This window comes from Cygnus atratus, chromosome 25 (genome assembly GCF_013377495.2).
Source record: "Cygnus atratus isolate AKBS03 ecotype Queensland, Australia chromosome 25, CAtr_DNAZoo_HiC_assembly, whole genome shotgun sequence".
In the NCBI taxonomy this organism is placed as follows: domain Eukaryota; kingdom Metazoa; phylum Chordata; class Aves; order Anseriformes; family Anatidae; genus Cygnus; species Cygnus atratus.
In genome coordinates this window covers 2,743,324-2,765,089 of record NC_066386.1, presented here as the reverse complement: position 1 = coordinate 2,765,089, position 21,766 = coordinate 2,743,324, and the positions used below count along the sequence as shown (strand labels likewise).

At 52.8% G+C, this 21,766-nt stretch overlaps 1 protein-coding gene across 7 annotated transcripts in view; it reads left to right on the top strand.

The window, feature by feature from the left end:
• Nucleotides 1-185: 185 nt before the first annotated feature.
• The window catches only part of FAM117A (family with sequence similarity 117 member A), a 31,466-nt gene continuing 9,885 nt past the window's right edge, over nt 186-21,766 (top strand). For 2 of the 7 annotated variants that reach the window (XM_050715540.1, XM_035568528.2), the window contains exon 1: nt 11,692-11,827. Coding sequence is in view for 2 of the 7 variants with exons in the window: in XM_035568528.2 (XP_035424421.1) it covers nt 11,713-11,827 (115 nt within the window). In the remaining 5 variants the exon portion in view is untranslated. Of the gene's footprint in view, nt 256-759; nt 956-3,420; nt 3,562-7,090; nt 7,182-11,689; nt 11,828-21,766 lie in introns of those variants that run through there. The other 5 variants (XM_050715542.1, XM_050715541.1, XM_050715539.1 and 2 more) reach the window with 5 other exon arrangements.

The following is a 21,766-nucleotide window of genomic DNA, read 5'->3' as shown; positions in this document are numbered from 1 at the left end:
GCCGCCATCTTAGATTCGGGCAGGCGTCCCGGCGGCGCCGCTGAGGGCGAAGCCGCCGGCGGCCATCTTAGTTTCGGGCGCTGCGGCGGCGGCCATGTTGAGTGCGGGCATGAAGCCGGCGGGCTTCCCCGGGGAGCGGAGCGGCTGTTTTCCATAGGCAGCCATGTTAGGTTCGGGCAAACCGCGCCTTCCCGCGGCGGCCATCTTAGGGCCGGGCAGAGGCGGCTTCCCGGAGCGGTTTGGGGGCGGCCGGCGGTGAGTCCCCGGGGCTGTTCGGGCGGGGGGGGGGGGACCCCGGGGCCTGTCCCGCTGCCGGGAGCTGCCTCGCCGCGGTCCCGGCTCCTCACAGCGCCGGCCCGGCCGGCCCCGCTTCCCTGGGCGGGCCCCGCGGGGGCGGGCTGCCTCGGGCTCCCCTCCCCTCGCTCGGGAGGGCTCTTGCCATCGGGTTAATTTTTGTACACTCGAAGCGCTGTGTGGGGGCTGCTTTTGGTCAAGGGTCGCCTGCGAGCCGTTTCCTCAGTTGTGGCTAAGGCAGGAGTTGCTTGAACGTAATATATCAACAATACGAATGCAAGAACTGGGGTAAAAATAAGGGTGTTTAGTCAAACACGTGATTTCTTTGCAACTGTAGTTACCTCTGCTCTACAGATCATGAAATTCTCAGGGTCTAATCCTATAATCCTTGTGAACGCACGTCGTCCTCGGTTGTGCAAGTAATCCCACGGCATTTCTTTCACTCCAAGCTGTTATTGCTCCTAGGTGTAGCCGATCTCCTGTGAGATGTTGAAAGGGAAACCTGAAGAAGGAGTCGAGATGAAAGCTCTCTGCTTCTGCCTAAGCAGAGAAGAATGGGGAGCAGTATATGTGGTACGTGAAGTGGGAACGTTCGTATTTGCTGCGAATAAGCATATATGCAACATAAAAATTGTGCACACGAAGCACATGAGAACTCCAGGTAGGGGAACAGCTCGTTCGTAAGCCTGGTCACTTCAGTGAACCAGTTTGCAAACCTCCTGGGGTAAGGTGATTGCAGCAGAAAACGCTGCTGCAGGAATGCACGTATTCAATGTTACAAGAACAGCATTGGTGAAGGCAGACTGAAATTTAAGTGAATCTCAGATTGCGGTTAAGCCAAAATCTAGTGATAGGCTAACGAACATTATGCTCTCCAGGTATTCGACTAGCTTGAAAGGTTTAGTTTAATATTATAATTTGCATTTAAAACTATTGCCCCAAAGGGCAGTAGGAATGAGAATGAAGAAAAGCGTGCTACTCCTTAATAAGTGGAGAAGGGAGGAGTTAGTTTGAACACATTATAGTTGTTATCTCCCATGTATTTTCCATGAGACAAAGCTGAGACTTTGCAAGAGTGAATGTGTTTAATGTTGCAAACTGCTGAAGGGCTCTAATGGAAATGTGGGGCAGTCAGGAGCAATGAAAAAGCTTTTAAAGGTCTTACAGATTGTATCTTTGTCTTTTCTCTTCTTGCATTAAGTAGACTCTATCTTTGTGAGAAAAGTTACCATTAGCTTAAAAGGTGGCTTTAACATAACATATTTGGACCTTGCAAGTACCCAAATTCAACTGCAGGATGGAAAGGAGTAAATATGATGACCATGTAAAAAATTACACGTTACCATATCACATTGAAACAGTTACCTGGCCAGGCTAGCTGAAGGATTCCTCTTTTGAAAACTATGCATCATATGAGAGCTATAGCACTTAATTGTTAAAACAAGAAAAGTATTAATTGGAACTTCCAGGTGTTATTGCAGCTCTTGAAACAATACGTATTAACATAAACAGAGCTTCGCAGGACTTATCACCAGCATCAGGATGTTATTGGAAAAACAAAGCAAACAGCAGTGGCTGGTGGTGAATAACTTTCCTAGAGGTGGCAGTGCTTGACCAGAAGCCTGGAATCCCGTTCCCCATACTGTGTAATTGGCTCCTCCTATTTGAAATGGTAATGCCAACTAAGTCCTGTGTGCAGTTTGAACACTGAATTGATGTAACTAGAGTGTCCAGTGTGTTCGGGGAGCAGGGGGTAATGACGAGGGAAGATGGCCTCACGTTTTCTGAGCTGCCTCAAGTTCTTAGAAGGGCAGCGATCAAATCGTGCGATGACCACGATGGAGCTTTTAAGGTCTCTTCTGTGTTTGTGCATTGACCGGTAGTTCAGGCTGTTGGGATTTAACATGTTGTTGCTACACGCTTTAAGATCCAGCCCAAACTTAGGAGGTTTCTGGTAGAAATAAAAATCTGCATTTTTTTTTTAATGGATTTGTATGTGGAGGATGTGTACAGACCTTGGCCACATGCCAGTGATTAGTATCGAAGGAGTTCCGTTACCAGCATTTGTCAAGAGCTGAAATTTTAGGTCTGTTGTGGGGGAGAACGCGAAGAGATGGGAAACCTGAGGGGCTGCCTGTGCCTGCAGGTGCCTTCCGCATTTGGCTTCACCACTAGATGTCAGTGCATGAAACCACTTCACTCTGAGCGAGTGAAATTGGGAATAGGTTTGTAAAGAGAAGGAATGATACCTTCAGCGTGCAAAATCAGTGTAGCCTCTGCCCATACATATCTCCACCGGAGGTAAACCCCCCTCAATAAGGTTCTAAAGCTGCACTTAGTCTCTTAAGTGTTCAAATTTTCCAAGTAGGGAATGAGGAATTTCTTGGCGTCACATCTGAAGAAAGTTTAGCATGTGCTTGATGTCCTGAAATTTCATGTTAAATGACACAAAAAAGTGAGTTTTGTTTTTTAAATCCTAGGTTCTTGTATATATATGCGTATGTGTGTATATATCTGTGTATATTCTAAATGGCTACTGATGTCAGCAGAGTTAGCTACCAAAAAATCTAGCTAAATCTGTTGAAGTCTGTCTAGGCCTTTATCCTCACCAAAACTCATTGAAACTAAAGTGTTCTATTTAAACAGAAGTATCTCTTGCTGAATCTTAGCAAATATAGGCGATGAAAAGGGAATTTACACAAACACACACACACAAAAGTCTCCATAAACAGATATGGGCATCGACAGGTTGAAATTAGATTTAAAATCCAGTTTACTCCCTCGGTTTCCACTTGCTCTGGAGACATGGCATTGAGTGATCTACCTGAGGGATCTTAATGTAGCCATCACTTACGGTAGTGATAATAGAAAGCAGGCTTGTTTATGTAGGAATTAGGAAACAGAATAAATGCTTGTAAATTACTTCAGGTTTTTCAGTTGCTAAGTGCTTTGTAAATGTTAAAGCAATCGCTTTAATTGCCTTGTGCATTATTTGTTATGCTGCATTCCTACAGGGTTACTTTACCTGCTTAAGCATGTTTTAAGGCAAGTAGGACAAACACCAGGTGTTTTTATAGCAGGTTTTCATTAACGTACTGTATTTCAACAAATCTTACTTGCTTTTAGGCACCATCTCAGTCCAGCCCCGGGGGCTAGAGTTTCAGAAAGACTGGGATAATGTTTGAGTGCTGCAACTATCCAGAGCATTGTTACACAGATACGAAGATCCAGGACGGCTGCTTCATTTTACTTTCACGTCTTCTGAAGGTGAGTTAGAGGTGACTTTCATCTGGTTGGGGTTCCAGCCTGATACCTTTCAACGTGTGGTTTTTAGACGTGGAAGGTCAGGGCAGTAGAGCAGCGTCAGAGAACCTGTGGATCCAAGCATGTGAAACTTGAAGAGTTTCTGATCCCAATTTGATGTGGCTTAAAGTCTATACTGAAGTGGGTCACTGTCTCTCACGAGGGCACTTTTACTGTACCTGAGGCCTCGCTGCTGCTTGCTGGTTGTATTTTTGGACAGGTCCCTGAGCAACCTGATCTACGTTGGCCCTGCTTTAGAGCAGGGGTTGGAGCCTAAATTATTCCCTCACTAGCCAAGGAGCTTGCATTTGGTTCTTGACTGGATTAAACAAAGTCTAGTCGGTGACGTGCAAACAAGTTAAATGCTGATACGTGTATACAAATGGTCGGAGGTGCAAAGGACAGAATTTAATGGGGTAGAAAATAGGCGGGGGGGCCTGGGCTGACGGTGAGTGCAGCCTTATGTATTTTCTGAGCCTTGGCTTGTTCAGAGCTGAAGAGGCCAGCTCTCCACTGGGCCCTAGTACACGGTCGGAAGCAAACCCAACAGCAACAAATGTGTTGAATTCAGACAATAGTAGCGCTGATGTTAGTCTAGGCTGTTGGATTTATTTGTGGATTTGGATGGTATTTTTGTTACTCCCATGCAAATAAAAATATGCACCAGCTGTTGTACTTCAAGAGGAGCCCAGTTTGGAGGATGTGTTTGGAGGCAGTTCAGCAACCAGTTGACGACTAACCCTTGTTATTTCTCCCGTGCCCTGATCTTTAACAAAACAGAAGAGAACAGGTTTCTGGTAAGCTGTGTGTGTTTGGGGATGGGTGGCTTTCTTTTTTTTTAAGCCTGAACCTGGTTTAGATTTGAATGGATACTTGACTGGTAGTATAAATAATCCCAGAAACCCCTTTATGAAGAAATGCAACCATGTACCACGCATTGAGCCAAAGGTCTCACACCTACTGCTAGTTGTGTTCTGTACAGGAGTGTTTCAGTTTCTTGAACAGAATCCATGTACTCACTCTTTCCCCAGGGGCTCTGGCATGCAGACATCTGAGTAGTGTCTGTGTTTTCTGGCAGCAGGAGCAAGGTCAAGCCAGTTTGGCCTACATCATTTTTTTTTAATTGTAATGGAAAAAGGATCCAGTCTGAGTCTTGCTGAAAACAGAAGTTTTTCACTTAGTTACAGCAGAGTACAGCCACGCTTCCTGGCTCCCTCCCTCCCCTGGGTCTCATAGCATAATCTAATTATTAAATAATTGCAATAAAAGTACATTTTGCCCTGGCAAAATAGGACTGACTAAAGCCTGTTGGTAGGGCAGATATTTTTATGCCATCCTTGTCCTGTTCCTGCCAAAATAAGGTGTTTTTTTTTGGATTCTCTTGTCAGCTTTTGGATTTGTGATCTGATCCTTTAAAACATTCCTTCCAGTCTAGGCAGTGCTCTCCAACTGCCTGGCACTGCTGTTAATGCCTTTCTTCCTAATCAATCAAGTCCACTACATGCTTCCTTAAAGGAAAACTCTGCTCAGATTGTTCAGGCCAATGACACAAACTTTCACAGGTGTAAAAATAAAACCTGTTTGTCACAAAGAATCCCACTGGTGTGGGAGGCAAAGGTAAAACTCTAATCCCTTTTGGCAGTTCGGAGACTATCCTGCAGGCAGTTCTTGCCTTAAAACTGACTGTGGTGCCATGGACAGCCAGCTGCAGACACTTTGTAGCTCCGTTTCTAGCTGACATAAATGCCTTGGTTGTGCTAAGAACTTTGGGGATATTAACAACAGCTTATGTGTGTGTATAGTGGGGACAGAATTTAGCTTTACTTGCTCCACTAATTAAGAAGTAGTCCCAAATTGCCACGTTCTGGGCCTCAGGCAGTTGCCTGCAGTAGTGGAGGCAGAGGAGTACGCGCTTAGGATGTGCCTCGTGCTTAGATCCAAAGTGCAAATAGGATGCAGGTGGCAGGAACCAAGTGTCACCCCACGCTAAAGGGTGGAGTATCCTTGGAGGTTGTGCTTCAGGCTGAGAAAACAAGGAGCAAGAGAAGATCACAGTAGGAGAAGGGGGAGCTAGGTAGAAATAAGAACCAGAGCTAGGCAAAAAGATTTCGGAGAGCAAGAAGCTACTGCCAGGTTGGTACGTGGAGTGACAGCGTTCCCAGGGTGCTCTGGTTTGCTGTAGTATCAAACATGCCATCAGTTTGGCAAGACCTCTGTTTACTCAGGTTTATCCTTCCCTTAGTTTGTTAAGAGACTGGCTACCAGATTAGCTCCGTGCCTTAAAACTGAAGGAGCTAAAGAAATACCAAGCTGAGTATAAGTTGCCGATACAAAATGGTTGGAGAGTGGGAGGATGTAGCTGGAGGAAGCGTATCACGAGCTGGGATCGGCAGCTTTTTATCACGTTTTTGTTGTGAGATGTGATCACTCTCCTTTATACCTCTAGCTAGAAAAAAATATATAGGCAAGTAAGTAATGCTTGGGGTGTGTAACGATGCTGATTTCAGGGGGCTCGTGTCCTGTTTGGGGTGCAGTGCAGCAAAATGGCTGTTCCTAGGGTAAGGTTTCCGTGCCAGCTGGAACTGCCAACTTCCTTTAAAGCTCCTGCTTTTGTAATTATTCATGGCAAAAAAATTGTTTCTTCCCATATGAACTTCTGGCGTACTGCGCCCTGAGGTGAGCCAAGTAGGTTATTTTCTTCAGCGTCTGAATTTTTTCCTAATTACCTTGTGCCAGTTGTTACCCCCGCAGTTTTCTTTACCCGTGCTTCAGAATTCATGGCTGCCACGGTCTCGAAAGGTTCAGCAACGCTTCTTAAGGAGCTTGTCTTGGGTCTCCCTGGTACCTATGAGAATAATATTCTTGTGCCAAGTACAGCCCTTTATGGAAATGCTTTTTTTCTATATCATGTCTCTAACGCTTTCTGATTGAACTGAGTCTCAGGAAATAAAGGTAATGCTGTGTGACCGAGCGGCTGTGCTTTGCCGGACAGTAGCTGATGGGTGAAGTAGAGCTCTAATTGCTGACAATTTGTTGTGCCAGCCAAGGAACCACGGGCTTGCCTGTCCCGAGAACATACAGCTTCTCCTGCTGTCCTTTAACGCATCTTTAACACGCATTCTCCTGAGCAAGCTGTCGTTCCTTCATGGTTAACTTTTTACATTTAATGCAGCCCATGTTCACCTAGGAAATTAAATCTCTGATGTTGGATAATTCCCGAATCTGTGTGGTTGGGAATGGGAGGAGAGAAAAGGTCATCTTTTAGGATGAGGTAAGTGGGATCTGCCAGCAGAGATCGCGAGTCCTGGTGTTAATGCCAGCTCCTGCATGGGTGCACGGCTTGGCACAGGGCTGGGGGTTGCTCTGAGTGCCTTCAACGCTACCGGCGGTGTACGAGCACGTTGGAAATCCTGTCCCTTAGCTTCTGCGAGAGTGTGATAAAAGGATCCCGACCAAGATAATAAACGTCATCCCTGCTGTGTCTGTTTTCCAGCAGGACAAGCATCGGGGTCACAGCAGCGAGACGATGAGATGCCTGGGGTAGCGGGTGGAAGGAACGCGAGCAGCGGCAGAGGATGCTGAAGGTACGAGACGCTTTGTTACAGCTCTCCCTGCAGGAGGCGGCGCTGCTGACGGTGTTTGTTTAAAGGAGGGCTGTTCAGGGGGTGTGCGTGCCGTGCCCGTTCCGTACCGATTTGTCAGTGCTCGCCCGCCTCGCTCTCCTTAGCCTCCTCGGTCTCATTTCCATGCTCTGTTCGGATGTTGGCTGTGCTGGACATCAGCGATTCCTTTCAAGTGTATTCTTCCTTTCTGGTTTAGTGATGATTCATGCTATTAGGAGAGGCTTCCTGCCTTTCCATGACTTAGTGAAAATGATCCATTTCATAACGTCTCCTTACTCTTAGCAGGGCTCGTGCTGTGTTCCCAAAACTCCCACTGTTTTTTCACTGCGAGCATGACCAGACTGTGAAATAGCTTGGCTGGTCTGGTGAATAATCTGTTAGTCTCCGTTAATAAGCGGCAGTTTTATTTCTCCTAGTCCTTAGAGCTTTTCATCTCCAAACATTTGAGTGCAGAAGCTGTCGAGCAGTGCAGTGCAGCCCCCTTTCTTGGGGACGGGGCGGGAGGCAGACAGGCAGGCGTTTCACTACACAGTTTAGAGGGAGAGGAATTTTGTTTAAGGACAGTGAGGGAGAGCCGAGCTTGAGCGCTGAATGACCCTTTGATCTTCCACGTTCGTGCTCAGCGGATCAGGACTTTAAATCTGAGCTCCGTCTACCTCCCACCCCGTAGCGAACGGCCAGAAATGTAATCTCATTTAGGACTTGAGCGCCGCACCAGGATGGCGGGGCTGCGGTGTGACATCTGCTCAGCCTTCCACGTTTCCTCTTTGCCTGTTATTTCCTCAAGTGACGCCGACAGAAGGCTGAAGAATGGCGGGCAGCCGTGTCGTAGGGTGTGCTTGGGGGGGGGCGAAGGGGGGAAGGGAAGGCCAGGCCCGTTACACAAAAATATTCTCCTGCGTGCGGAACCAGACAGCCACGTAGCGTCACGAGGCAGCTTTCTGGAGCACGCTGGATAGGCCGCTCCATCGCCAGGAGATAACTCGGAAGCTTTGTGGTGTTTGCTGATCGTGACAAAACAAACGACTGGCTTTCTGGGGCTCTGGAACCTGAGAATAGTTAACTGGTGGCGTGGTAGGGCAGCTCTCCCGCGCACGGAGAGGAGGTTACAGAAACTGCTGCGGCAGGAGCAACGGGAAGGAGCAGAGACGGTGTGATAAGGAGTCGGAGCCTTGACCTGCAGCCTTTGAGCAGTTGTAAAAGGTTGTGTTACTTCTGTGCTGCACATCATCAAGGAACCTTAATTACGGGGAGATGACTGCGCTGCGTAGGCTCGAGCGTAGCCTGCAGGAACGTAGGAGCTTGGATTTTCTAACGCTTGTGCTGTGGTGGTTGAGGACAGACCCAGAGAGGCTCAGCGTGGCTGAAACAAACTCGGCTGGCTGATAATGCGCAGCTCGTCCGAGCTAGCGTGGCTGCGGCCCAGCTGATAGGTGACACTGGTGATTTCTTGCCTCTTCCTACGTAATAAAGCAAAACGTGGGGTTTTAAACCTGGAGGGAAGCATTTGGTGAAAGCAAGACTTGGAGTGGAGACAGAGCGGCGCTTAGCTCCGTTGTGCTGAAGCACTTGAATTTTTTCAGTTTTCCTTGCGGTATTTATAGCGCGAGATACGGTCAGAACAACCAGAGGCACAGCTGCGTGACCTCCTTTATGCTGAAACCAAACAGCACGGAGGAGTGAATGCTTCTAGTTTCTTCCAGCTGCAGGTATTGGGTTCGAATTGCGGTGCCTTAAAAAGTGTGGCAAAGAAACTGAAAGGCGAATTTGAATTTCCGGGTTGGAAGGACTGCCTCTGAAGGGATCCCAGGAAAAAAAAAGCCGAGCTACCAGCCTGACAGTGAAAAAAGAATCTATCTTTGGCATTTATAGGACTTCTTCACTGCATTTTTGTGTTCTTTTGAACACCTGTACGTTGGTAGACGCCTCTCTGTTTCGCTTTATTGCGTATAGTTTCTCCTTTGCTAATAGCTGCTGCGTTCGTTGGGAGGGAAGAAAGGTTTCCAGGCAGAGTGTCCTTGTGGAGAAATGTCTGCCTGCGGAGCGGCAGCAAGGTTTTACAGAGCTGCCGGCTGTGCTTTTACCTCGTTCCTGCATCGGGAGTTGGAATAGGAAGAGCTGTTGGGAGAGCTGAGGAGCCTTGCGTTGTTTAAAACTTAATTTTAGGTTGAGAGATGGGGAGAACACAGAAATACTGGAGTTGGTTTCCGGGGAATGCCGTCAGCTCTCAGAAATGCCTATAATGCTGCTGCTCTTCCGGAATGTTCCACTAACCCTAAGACGGACCTGAACGGAGGTCCCCGTGTGAGGGGGGTTCTTGATTTGCCACGTCATCAGAGATCTTGCGGCGCTCCTTGCTGGAAGAGGGAAGGATCTTGAGCCTGATGGGTGCCATTTTGCTCGTTTGCCCAGATCTGACAGCCAAAGCTGTGGCTTCTGCCTGCCCCCGGTTCCATCGGGAGGTACGTTCTGTCTCCCTCCGGCAGCTGAAGCATTGCCGTGTGCTCTGCCTCTCCCCCCGCCGGGTTTCCCTAGAACCCAGGGGGTTGCCCTGTCTCGTTTCCCACCTGCTGCCCCGATTACGCGCAGATGGAAGCAGCCGGCCTCGTGAGCAGGGAGGTACAGGAAGAAGATGGGGAGAGCTGCTCCGCTGCGCTAGCCGCCAGGGGAGACCGACTGCCTGCTGCTGGCACAACGTCTCCTCTCCAGAGGGACTGGCACGAGGCCCGGGCTGCTTTGCCATCTCGTGCCTTCCCCCCTTCTCTTATCTGGCTGGGCCGCAGCTTCCCAGGCCCCTGCACCAGAGCGACCCTGCTCCACCCTGCTCTCTGGGACCGCTGCTTCCTCTCCCTAAACCCCCACAGCTGGAGGTAGAGCACGGGCCTGGGCCTAGAGCAGGTAGCGTCTGCGTGGGGGTTTAGCAGAGGCGTGGCTGGAAGGCAGGGTGAGTCGTCCTGGCTGTTATTTGAGGAATCGTTCGACTGGGAACGCGGTCTAGGGGACCGGAACAAGGGACGGGCGGGGAATTGCGTGCGGTGAAGGCTTTCCAGGAATACCGAACGGTCTAATTGCAAGGTTTGAGTGGGAGGTGTGCTCAGCAGTGATCCCTGAGGAGCAGGAGGGCAGGGGATGGCGAATAACCGGCTGCTGAGAGCCCCGGGCAGGTGGAAGGACCTTCTCCTCCGCATCTGCCCCCGCGTGGGACAGCGGAGATGAGCGCGGGTGGCTGCTCAAATGCTGAGCGCTGAAAAATGCCGGTGCTGCCCCCACCCCGAGTCCTTGGCGCCCCGAATCCTGAACGGCCCCTCTTTAACCCGGCCAGCCGTGAGGCCTGCCGAAGCTGCTGGCAGCGAGGGTCAGCTCCTAGGAGCGGGCCGGGAGGGAGCCGAGTCCCGTGCGGGGCGCAGAGCGCGGGCAGCGGGGCTGCACGGCCCCGGCCCCAGGAAACCGCACGTCCCGGCCTGGAGCAGCGCCAACCCAACTCGGACAGCTCGATTTCTGTTCTGCTTTCTCCGGCTCTATATATATGTGCGATTTACTTGTGTGCGTGTGTGTGCGTGTATCTATATGTGATGTATCCATAAGCTCCGAGTTCAGCCCGGGAGGGGCCGCGGCCGGGTGCCCTGAGTTCCAGCTGTCCGGGGGGAGCTCGCTGGGCAGGAACGCTTCAATCACAATTTCCTTCCCCGGGGGGCGGTTGTAGCTGGAAGGCAGCCACCCGGGGGGGCGTTTGGTGAGCTCGGGTTTTTTTTTTTTTAAAAAAAAAAAAAAAAAGAATAAAAAGCCCCCCGGGGTGCTAGGAAAAAAATCCTCATCCCTCTCAGGGAGAAGGGAGCGGGGCGGGGGGGTGGCGGGCTGAGCACCAGGGGGCTTTGGGCTGGCCCCCCTTGGCCCCCCTTGGCCCCCCTTGGCCCCCCTTGGCCCCCCCTTGGCCCCCCTTGGCCCCCCTTGGCCCCCCTTGGCCCCCCTTGGCCCTTTCCCGTCGTGCCCCGCGGCCCCCGAAGGTGAAAGAGAAACCGCGCCTGCCCCCGCCCACGTGACCCGCCGCCCATTGGCCGCCGGGCCGCGGAACACAAACACCGCCGGCTCGTTCTCATTGGTTGTCGCGGGAAGGGGCGGGTCGCTCGGGTCGGCGTGCGATTGGCCGCCCTCGGGAAGGCGGGCTTTGGGCGGGTGCGCTCTTCTTGTGATTGGTTGTGTGAGGGGACGGGGAGGAGGCGGGGCTTGAGGCTCTCTTTCCTCTTTGATTGGCTCTGGCGGGAGGGTTGACGTCCGTCAAAGCTAGCGGCGTCTGCGATTGGCTATGGTCCCAGCGCGTGCGGCGAGCGGCTCGCAGCGCGCTCTCACTGGCTACCCCGGAGGGGGCGGAGCCGCTCGCTCTTACAACCACCCAATGAGCGCCGCGCTCCTCCCGCAGGCCCCGCCCCCGAGCGCTGATAAACGGCGGCAGCGGGCGGCGGGGCTCAGTGCGGCGGGGCGGGGCGGCGCGGCCATGGCGGGGGCTGCCGGCACCTCCTGCAGCCGCGGCGGGCCGGGGGGGCTGCAGCCGCTCCGCGCCACCGTCCCCTTCCAGCTCCAGCAGCGCCGCGGAGACGGCGGCCGGGCAGGTAACGGCGGCAGGAGGCGGGCGGCTCCGTTACCGAACGGGGGGTGGGGGGGAGGCGGTAACGGCAGCGGGGCTTTGCAACCGGCCGGCTCCTGGGGGCTGAGACGGGCCCGGAGCGGGGCTGGGGGGCCTGCGGGGGGTCCCGAGGGGCCGGGGGGGGGGGTGGTCAGGAGTCCCAGCGGCCCCGGAGCGCTGGGGGGGGTCGGGGGGAAGACACAGGGGGAGGGGGCGAGGCGAGGGAGGGGGACGGGGGAGGCGCAGGGGAAGGGGGCGAGGGGGGAGGCAGGGAACAAGCGAGGCCGGAGGGGAAAGCGAGCCCCGGGTGCCTGGGGGAGGAGCGGCCGGGACAAAGCCGCGCTGCGGGACCCGGGGCCCACGCGTGGGGCCGGAGCGGGTCCGTCTCGGCGGCCTCCCCGGGGCAGGGCGCCTCGCTCCCCGCCCGCCGCCGTGCCAGCGCCTCGCGTCTCCGGAGGAGGTGGTTTCCCCAGAAGCCAGCCCTTTGTTTTGCACGGCACGGCTCGATAAAGAGGCGGCGGTTGGGTTTGCGCTAACGGCGGTTCGTCCCGAACTGCGGGGCAGAGATTGCGTCCTGACCGCTTCATTTAGGCTCATTTAAATATAACTTTGGGGTGACCCGGCAACAGCCCGTGGCTTTTCTTTACGTGCGCGTGCATGAGCTGCTTGTGGAGCTGCTCCCGGGCGCCGGGCTCTCGCTTGGCTGTGAGTTATAGCAAGGAGTGTCCAAGTAGCAGCGAAGCACTCCTTTGGGTTAATGGTAAGCTTAATTGGAATTCTTAAAAGGCAAGAAATATTTGTCAGAGTTTGGGCCAGCCCATCTCGGGGGTGTCTGCCTGGGGTGCAGTTCTCTTGCCGAATGCAGCAGCTCCTTAATCTGCCTGGGACGAGTGAGTGCTGCAGCCCATCCCGAGGCACGAATTAATGGCCCTTCTGCAGGTGGTGCACGTCTCATTACTCCAGACTTAGTCGTGCCTGCCGCTGGCAGAGTTGGTATTGATCAGAGAAGCTATTAAAAGCTTTTTAGCTCAATTTACACTTGAAACGAGTTAATGAAATACATTTTGAGGGCTAGTTTTTCCTTCCCTCTCAGCAGCACGCTGAAACGAAGGTGAAGTTGCAGCTAATTGGGCAATTACTCAGTAGTTTCAGATGTTCCAGAAAAGAAAGCAGACCTCACAAAAAGGAGAGCCGGGCTGCCTGTCGTCCCTCAGCCGTCGAAGCTCTGTGCTGTGCCTGCTCCCAAGCACCGTGCGGCTTTCTGAGGGCAGAGAGGCTGCAGCTCCGCTGACATGAACCAGAATTGCTGGTCTTCATTTCTTCCTGGCTCCGTGCCTCGCTGCTCCGGCTGCAGGAGCTTGAATCTTTCCTCTTGATCGTAGTCGTTTCATGTGCAGCTTTGGAAGCGTTTGAATTTCCATTGCTCTCTGCCTCAGCCGCTCATCAGAAGCTTCAATTTGCTCCCTGCGTGTGTGGGAGCCGTGGCAGTAAACGGGCAGGGTTTAACTGAAAACCGGTGCTGTAGTGACTCATAACCCACTCCTGCTCCTACCTTTTGGGAGCTCAGCATGGAAATCTGGTGCTTTATCCCGTCGTCCCCGTTGGGCTCTGCGGGCTTTCTGAACCGCTCCGGAGCTGCCTGGTTTCTGGGGGTCTCGGTGCCTTAGAGGGAGAGGTGCTGGGCGATCCAGGGGCTGATCCTGCAGCTGCTCTGATAATAGAGGATCCCATTGAGACGAGGAGCAGCTGTTGAGTCTCTCAAAGGGCTTCTGTTGAAAGGAAGAGCTCGAGCAGGGGGGTGCCAGGAAGTAGGGCTGCGAGTAGTTTGAAAGGACTTGACTTGCTGCTTCGAAATGAAGATATGGGGATGCCTGGTGATGAAGCCGCTGCGTGGTGTTGGTGTCGTTGTGTTTTAATCCCTTCTCTTAAAGGCGACGGGGCTTTAGGTGGCGAGGCAGGTAACGTGTGTTTTTCTTCAGGTCCGGCCAGAGCCATCCCTGCTGCATCCGCTTGTCCCGGGTTAGGCGGCTCGGAGGCAGCTGCTGGGGCGGGCAGGGCTCTGCAGGTGCTGTGCCGCCGGCGGGGCGCTGTGCTCTCGGCGTGGGGTGAGCTCTGTGGGGACCCCGCAGTCGAAAGCACTTAATCGCAGTGCTCGTGTCGTTTGTGGTCTCGCTTGTTTCCTCCGAAGCCCGCACCAAAGCACCTGCTGCTCGGAGAATTTCCACGCTTCCAGCCAGACTTCAGCCTCCCTGAGCGCCGTGCCTTCGCGCGTGAGTCTGCTGCTGGGCTGTAACCCCAGACCCCGGTCGTCCTCCTCGCGCACCGCAGGCCTGAAACCTGATTTTCTCAAGTAAGACGACCAGAAAAGTCTTTATGCTTTTTTTTTTTTCCAGCACGGCACTAGAGAAATAGCGTTAGTTAAATTGCAGTTCACGTTTTAACGTGTGGACGTGGTGTTTTGAGAATGTAAGCAAGTAATTGTAGCTGGCTAACTTGGCTCGTGCAGGGAGAGGAACGAAATGGGACATAGTGAGAAAGCAAAGTCACGTCTTGTGTTGCTAGTTCAGCAGACTTGTTCCCGACGCTTCTTTAAAAGCAGGGAGTAAGTGAGGATGAAGAGCTGGGCAAGAAGCTACCGACCAACTGCTTTTCTGTGTAGCGTTGGAATTCACTTCTTGGGGATTTCAAGGTAATTGCCTTTCTCTCTTCCAAGCCCTACGCGTGTAGGGCTTCTCATCTCTCTTCCAAGCCCACCACAGCAGTGGTGGAGTGGACAACAGCAACAGCAAGATCCAGATTTGCAATTCCCCATCCTTCAGGAGTGGCTTTGACGAGCGCTGTGAGTTCCACGCTGCCCCCCGTGACACCAAAGCCTTACGGATGGCCTCGCTTCACCAGAATCCCGCAGAAATTCGCCAGGCTTCGCCCGCCACCCCCAGGAACCCCCGAATTCTGTGGTGCCTTGTAGCTTTTCAGGAAGTTACGGTTAGCTGGGCTGACTCATCTGCTTGGGATGTTGTTGCTTGCCTGCTCGACTTGCCCGTTTCTGAGATGTCCAGTTGTTTTAGCTGCACGGATCCTGCTCGAGAGACTAAGCGAGCGGAGTGCCAAATAGCTTTATTTGGTGTCTGGATGAAACCCGTGCCTGGTGTGTATTATAGAGGCAGATGAGTGGGACGCTATTCATAGGCAGTGCTGTCCAAGTGTACGTTTAGCAAAATGGAAATGTTTCTCTAGGAATAAAAACGTCTGTTTACCACTTGAAAGTGCTGTGGGGTTGCTGCCTACGTGGTAGTGATACAGCAGAGCTGTTCAATCTCGCTCTCCCCTTCTTTCCTTTGCTGCAGGCGTCACAGAATAAACGTGGGGGTCTCCTTTCCCCCCCTCCTAACCTTATTAGTTGAATATCTCCAGTACTGGTGGCTGCTTTAGGAATCGGTGTGTGATGGCGTTTCTGTATCCCGGGGGATGAGTATGAAGGCTTTTGCTACCAGAATAGTGGTCCAGGTGTTTGTGGTGTGTGCTCTTGGGTTTTCTTTCGTGCTTCATAACATCTGTAGGTTTTCAGGGGGACCTAAGCAAATGAGCAAGGAACCCCCAGATTTGTAACATCGATATACTTAAAATTGAAAATTTATAGAGTAAATAGGAGGAGTATCTCAGCTCACTCTGTATTAACTCCTTAAAAATAAAAAGCAAAACCCCTCCAGTGAGTTTGCAGAGTTGTGGCATGGGAAAACTGTGCTGCTGTGCAAGCAGCTGCTTCCCAAGCTTGGCTTTTTCAGATTTTGGGATTCATCACGACTAAGTAAGTCTGCTTCTGCCTTTAGGGTTTTGCTGTGGGTAAACAGGCTGATGGAAATGAAGGGTTAAGCACAAGCGGGGAGCTGTAACGGGGAAAAAGTGGTCGTGTAGGGACTGGTCGAGGGACGGGAAAACCTTGGAGATGTCCTGCTGCTGCACGAGCCGTGAAGAATCCAGCTTCTGTCCTAGGAAATGAAATCCCTCTTTGTGTAAAACACGGCTGAGCACAATGGGGGGCTCAGGTTTGGAGTCGGAAGGTTGCAGGTGGCTTTGTGAAATGTAGAACGAGTTTCTGGCGCGGTAATCGGAGCCCATTCAGGGCCTTGCAGCCCTCAGCTGATAGGGATCATCCCTTCAGCCTAAACCTGCTGCTCCCAGTTTGTTAGCCTCTGGATACGGGTGTGGGAAAGGGGAAACAAAGGACACGTCTATAACTAATCTTGCCTTGTGTTGACAGTCTGTGGGTGAAACGAGTTTCTCCCTGCTTTAAAGTGCTGGGGATGACATTGAAAGCCGGATTTGTCCGGGGGAAGGGACGGGACCCTGCGGTAAGTCCGACCCGTCCCTCGTACAGCAGAAGGCTCCCGAGGAACTCGGAAGCTCTCGGATCGTTTCCCCTCCGTAGGTACTTGTTTGGGACTCCTTCGGCTGGGCTTTATCTATCGGATTCGCAGGGGCCATAGCAGAGTTCGCAACGTTCGCGGGTGGGAACTGAAAGAACCCGGGCACCGACTTGCGCGGAGCAGAACCGGGTCTGGGCCGGGCGGGGGGAACGTTTCGCTGCCTGGCCACACGGCGCGAAGGAAGAAACGAGCGCTCGCCCTGCGAGAGAATTTATTGAGCCCCAACGCGCAGCCAGCTCTCTCTGTGCAAAACTTGGTGTTGAAATAGCGGGTAAATGGCAAGGCTTTTCGGCCGCGTTGACTCCACCAAGCTGATGTTGGCACTTCCCCATCGCTCGTGCAGCTCAAGGGGGCTGATTTGGCGTGGTCCGCAGCTGGACGGGAGACACCAACAGCAAAATAGCGCTGAACCTGTAAAAACATCCCCTCTTGGAATTCCTGTTAGGCCATTTTGCATTAAAAATTATTCTCGTGCTCTCATTCGAGCCACCTGATAATTCAGGGGTGACCGCAGAGGAAACGAGGCAAATATCGAGGCAGGTTGTGTGGTTCATCCAGCCTTTGAAAACAATGGGAGATAATTGTCTCCGTGCTTGCCTGCAACCTGCCGCATGGCTCTGGACGAGCTGCGTCTCTTCCCCTGCCTCATTTTCTCATCGTTTTTGCCATCGTTCTCAGTCTGAAAGCGTTTAGGAACGAGATCTACTGCGGTTGCACGGTTCCTGGCGTGCTGGAGCCTGAGGCCGCTCTGCACAACTGCGAGGTGCGTGCTGCTGCCGCGCTCAGGCTGTTGGGGTGAGCTCTAACAGCGAGCTGATACCAACTTTGCTATTCTGCTCCCTCGGCTGGAGCCGGCACGAGGAAGGTGATGCTCAGGGATATCAGGTGCTGTGACTTCTCCTGCTGCAGAATTGTTCCAGTAGCTGCACGCTGGGCCCTCCAGGCAGGTGGCTTAACTGAAATTAGGCATGAAGGATGACTGTGAAAGGGTGGGGGACCGGGGCTTGTCGTGAAGCGCTGATGTGATTTGTGTAGCTGTGTGCGTGGAAAGGACGAGCTGCCTTTTCCTTGTTTTCCGGCTTGTCTGTAACTGTCGAAATATCAAGGATGTCTTGCTCTGTTTGCTTTGCTTCAGGCTGGAAGACTTCCAAGGGCTTGGGAAGCAAAGGTTTCTCACCTTGAGCTGAGCGAGAGCCCTGCCTTCTGCCGTGATCTTGATTCCTAGATGCTTATCAGGAATTGATTTAAGTAGGTGTAACAAAAAAGGAGGAAAAAAAACCCAAGCCCAACCCACGGCTCTGTCTTCAGAGCTGAGGGTTCGCTCCCCTGATAGAGGTGATACGGGTGATGGGGTAACTCCTTGGTCACCTCTGCGCTTCCAGATCAGAGTGAATGAGTCCTAAAAATCTGAAGTTTAAACAGGTTTTTGCTTGTTTCCAAACCACCCTTATTGTTCGTGCGAGGCTGCCAGCACATCTGTGTTTTCTTCTGGTTCTTCCATGAAGTTGAGAGCGTGGAAGTCGGTCCAGAAGCGCTCCCCACCTGTATCAGTGGGAAAGGGATGGTTTTGCTGGAAGGTCCCACTGCAGCGGTGTCTTGCATCAGGCTGGATTTAGGAAATGTGCACTTCAACCAAAGACTTTGAGGATGTTGAAATTCTTCGGATTGTTTTATCGTTTGAAAAACAAACTTTGAAAGAATTAAGATAAAGGGGAAAAGTTCAGCTTTTCCTCCATTAACCGAGTGCTCAGCTCCGGTGTCAGGCCTTGAGCAGTGGTCGAGGGAGTTGCTGTTTAACGGTGTCCAAAAAAACCCAAAACCACCAAGAAAAAACCCAAAAACAAAAAACCCGCCAGCTTGAACCGCTGGTGTCCCACGTGAATTTCCTCCGATGAGATCTGCAGATGCTCTGCCCTTCGGGCAGCCCTGTCCGGCCGCGCTCCTGGGGCAGCTCGCGGCCGGGGAGCGAGGACTGCAAAGCCTGGAATTTCTGCACTGGGCTCCGGGGCTGGAGCCAGCGACTGCGGCGGCGTCCTGCTTTCCCAGCGCCCGTCCACGCGGGAGAAGCGCCGAAGCAGAGGAAGGTGGTGCGGGTTTTCTTAGAAGGCCGTGCTTTGGGAACAGCAGGTACTTTTTTTTTCGGCTGTCTTGAGCTGTTTGAGCAAGAGTCGTGGGGGGCAGCGTGGTTTAACCACAGCTTCTGTCCCTTCACCGGAAAGTGCGATGGATTTCAGCGCTCTGAGGGTTTGGCGTTTCTGTACTCGCGATTACTGAAATGAGCCAAGAGCCCTGAAATCCCGTCCCGGTGTGGGTGTGAATTTCCCTTCAGTTGTAAATCTTCTTAAAGGGGTTCGAATTTGAACATACGGCCAGCGGCAGAGATGCAAAACGCTGCCTTCCCGGAGACTTGGGGTGAAGAGACGACGCCAGGAGTTGCGCTGAGCGACGCGGTTCATCCAGCTCTGGCTGTGGGAGTTTTTCTAGGAGCAGCTGAGGGTTGTGTTCATCGTTAGCTTTTAATCTGCCTATAAATGCTGGGTTCGTTCTCCTCTTGAAACCCCTTAACGTTCGGATTGCTCTTTTCCTGCAGCCACACGCATCAGCTGCAGGTGGTTCTCTTGCCGCGTTCTTCTCCCCGGCTGTCCGACTTCTGAGCGTAATTCTCCTGCTTCGAGGGTGAAGTGGGGCTTTTCCTACAAAATCTGCGGGCTGTGCTTGGAGTCAGCCCGCCCGTTGTGCCGGGGGTCAGCTCTGCGTGCCCACCGGGCTCCTTTCCTGGTGGGTTCCTTTGGAGCCCCCTCAGCGTGGATTTACAGCCTCGGTTTTTACACCCTTCGGCTGCTTGCTGTCTCCTCTGGGTCCCTTACTCCGTTTCTGGCTGAAGCTCGAGATCTACTCGTGTCTCCTCCCCTGAAGAAGACCTGCTGGGAGGCGTCTCGGTGGAGGGGATATCCTCTTTCTCTCTAGCTTCTGTGAGCTTCCATCTCAGCACTTCTCCACCTCTGGGTCTCGCTTTCTTGAGCTCGTTTCCTGTCGCGGTAGCTAGGTGTGACCCTGCCGTCAATTCCTGCCCAACGCTGCTGCGTTCCAGCTCGGTCTGCAGGTCTTGGCGCTGTCCTAAGCCCAAGATTTTAAATGGCAGGAAGAACGACTGAAACTGCCCGATCGCCTCCTTGGAGGCTTTGGGGGATTCTCAGGACAGAAAGGGTGACTCCTTGCATAATCCCGTGCTGGTTTCAGGGGGTGCGATGGGTGGAGGGGTTCTCAGGAGGAGCGTCAGGAGCAGCCCTTGGTGTGCCGTGGGGAAGTGCCTGGCCGGAGGCGCGGTGGTAGCAGGCGTGGTTCCTGAAATCTTCACATTTCTTTTGAAAATGAAGCGTGCAGTAAAGGGAACAACGCTGGGAAAAGCCTCATTTTTTTTTCCTGTGCAGGTTTTTAGCCTTTGCTGCGTTACAAGATCAGGAGTCTTCAGAAATAGGTGGCTGTTGCGTTTTCGCAGTGCTGCAGTCGGGACGCAAATCCCTTTTATCTGCTCGGTCAGGGGAAAGAAAAGAAAAAGAAAAATCTGAGGCTACATTTCTGCAGCTCGCTTGCTGCTGGGAGTTCAGGCCTGTTGGGCAACAACCTGTCAGGTAGCTTGATTCACCGTGATGAAACTGCAGAGGAATTGAAATGAGATCTCAGAGGGTTACAGCGTTGAGGCTTCACTTTTGGTCTTCGTTTCAGCAACACCTCCACTGCCAGGGACTGTTCTGGAAATGCCCAGCTGAAATATTTTGGGTCCCCGGAGATGGCCTCTGTGATCCCTCCGACCAAACGCCATCGTTCAGGGTGAGGTTAGAGGAGCTGCGATTCCTCCCCTCGTACGGTTTGTTATTAATGTCACTTGGAAGTCCTGCACGCGTCTTTTGTCCAGTTAGGCTTTAAAACAAGAAGAGAGAGGATGGAAGTGGGACCGGGGTGCAGCGGGGGACACGGATCCGCAGCCAGCAGCCCGCTTCGGGGCGAGCTTTGGTTGAAAGATGTTCCTGCGGCACGGGGTGCTGCTGTGGTTTGGCAGCCCCGTGAGAAATCCAGCTTGGGCATCCGCGTTGTCCTCCTGTCCCCCAGGTCGGGAGTGTCACCAGGGTGTCACCTAGCTCTGCGAAGAGCACTGCAAGGTGTACACGAGGGAAGCTGATACAGAACCCAAATAATTAGCTGTAATTTCTGGTACGATAGGGGGAAGATATTTGCATGAGTTAATTATTGACCGGGTTGCTTGGGTTCCATCTCGGCTAAATGCTTCCTGACAAATACTCTTGAAAGCTCACACACAGCTCCTGTTTGAGCTAATAACGTGAAAAGTGCTCCCAAACCCATTTGGTATCTTTTGGTATTGCAGAATGCGAGAGAAGCCCCTTGCCTGGCGGTCAGGACAGCCCATTGCTCCATGGTTAACCTGAAAGCTGATTAGATTTAAACAGGGACTATTATTTTTCATGCTTCATCACTTTAAGATAGATTTTGGCGTGGACACATTCCAAAAAAACACCAGGGTCTGAACAGCACGTCCCTGAGCTCCTAAGCAGTTCTCTGATACCGAAGGGTCAGTTTCCCCAGGGTGAAATCTGCGGGGGGAAGGAAGGAAGGAAGAAAATTTTACAACTCTACAGAGAAAGCAGTAGTGGGAACATTATTTTTGCTTGCCATCATTTGTAGATTCAGCTTTAAGTGCTGCTCATCGAACAGAGACTCTGGAAGTTTCGGGGTGGTAAATTGAAAGTAATTTCAGTCTTTTTTTTACGAGTTGACTGAAGCCTGTTATTATCTTTTTAGATACAGAGATTGGCTGGCTTAGGAGACTGTTTAGGAAGCTCTGAGCTCCCCGACGTTGACGTGGTTGGGAAAGAGTAGGGACCCTGCAAATCCACACCACCAGTCCTGCGAACAAACTTGCAACCTCCCCGCTTCTAAACGGCCCCGTTGCAGCAGCCTGGTTGGCTTCAGGCTGCACCAGAGCCTCCTGCAGCACTCGGGAGGCAGCCGAGTGGCTCCCGGAGATACAGCGACGGTTCCCTTATCTTCGGCGGCTCTGCTGTCACGCGGAAAGTAAAAGCGCCCCGACCCGACGCTTCTCAGCTGGGTGGCTGCCCTGGCCCCGGTCCAGCGCTCGCGGCCAGGTGGCAGCTGTGCAGGCTCGGTGCGGGGGGACGATAATAGCGCGGGGCTGTAAACAGGACGCTCCACCCTGCCGTGACACGGCGCCCCGGCTCTCTGCGTGTGGGTAGCTCTGGGCGTGCTTCGAGCGTCCCGCTCGGCGTGGGTGCAGCCCTCACCGGGGCGGCATCCCCTCTGCCCTCCCCCCCTTCGAGCTGGGTACGGCGGCGGTGCCCCGTTTGGGCAAGGAAGGTGCCCCCGGTCACCCGGGGCCCTTTGGGGAGCTGTGGGGGTCCCTTTGGGGAGCTGTGGGGGATGAGGAGCAGCTGCTGGTGGGGCTGGGGTGCCGTGTGCTGGCA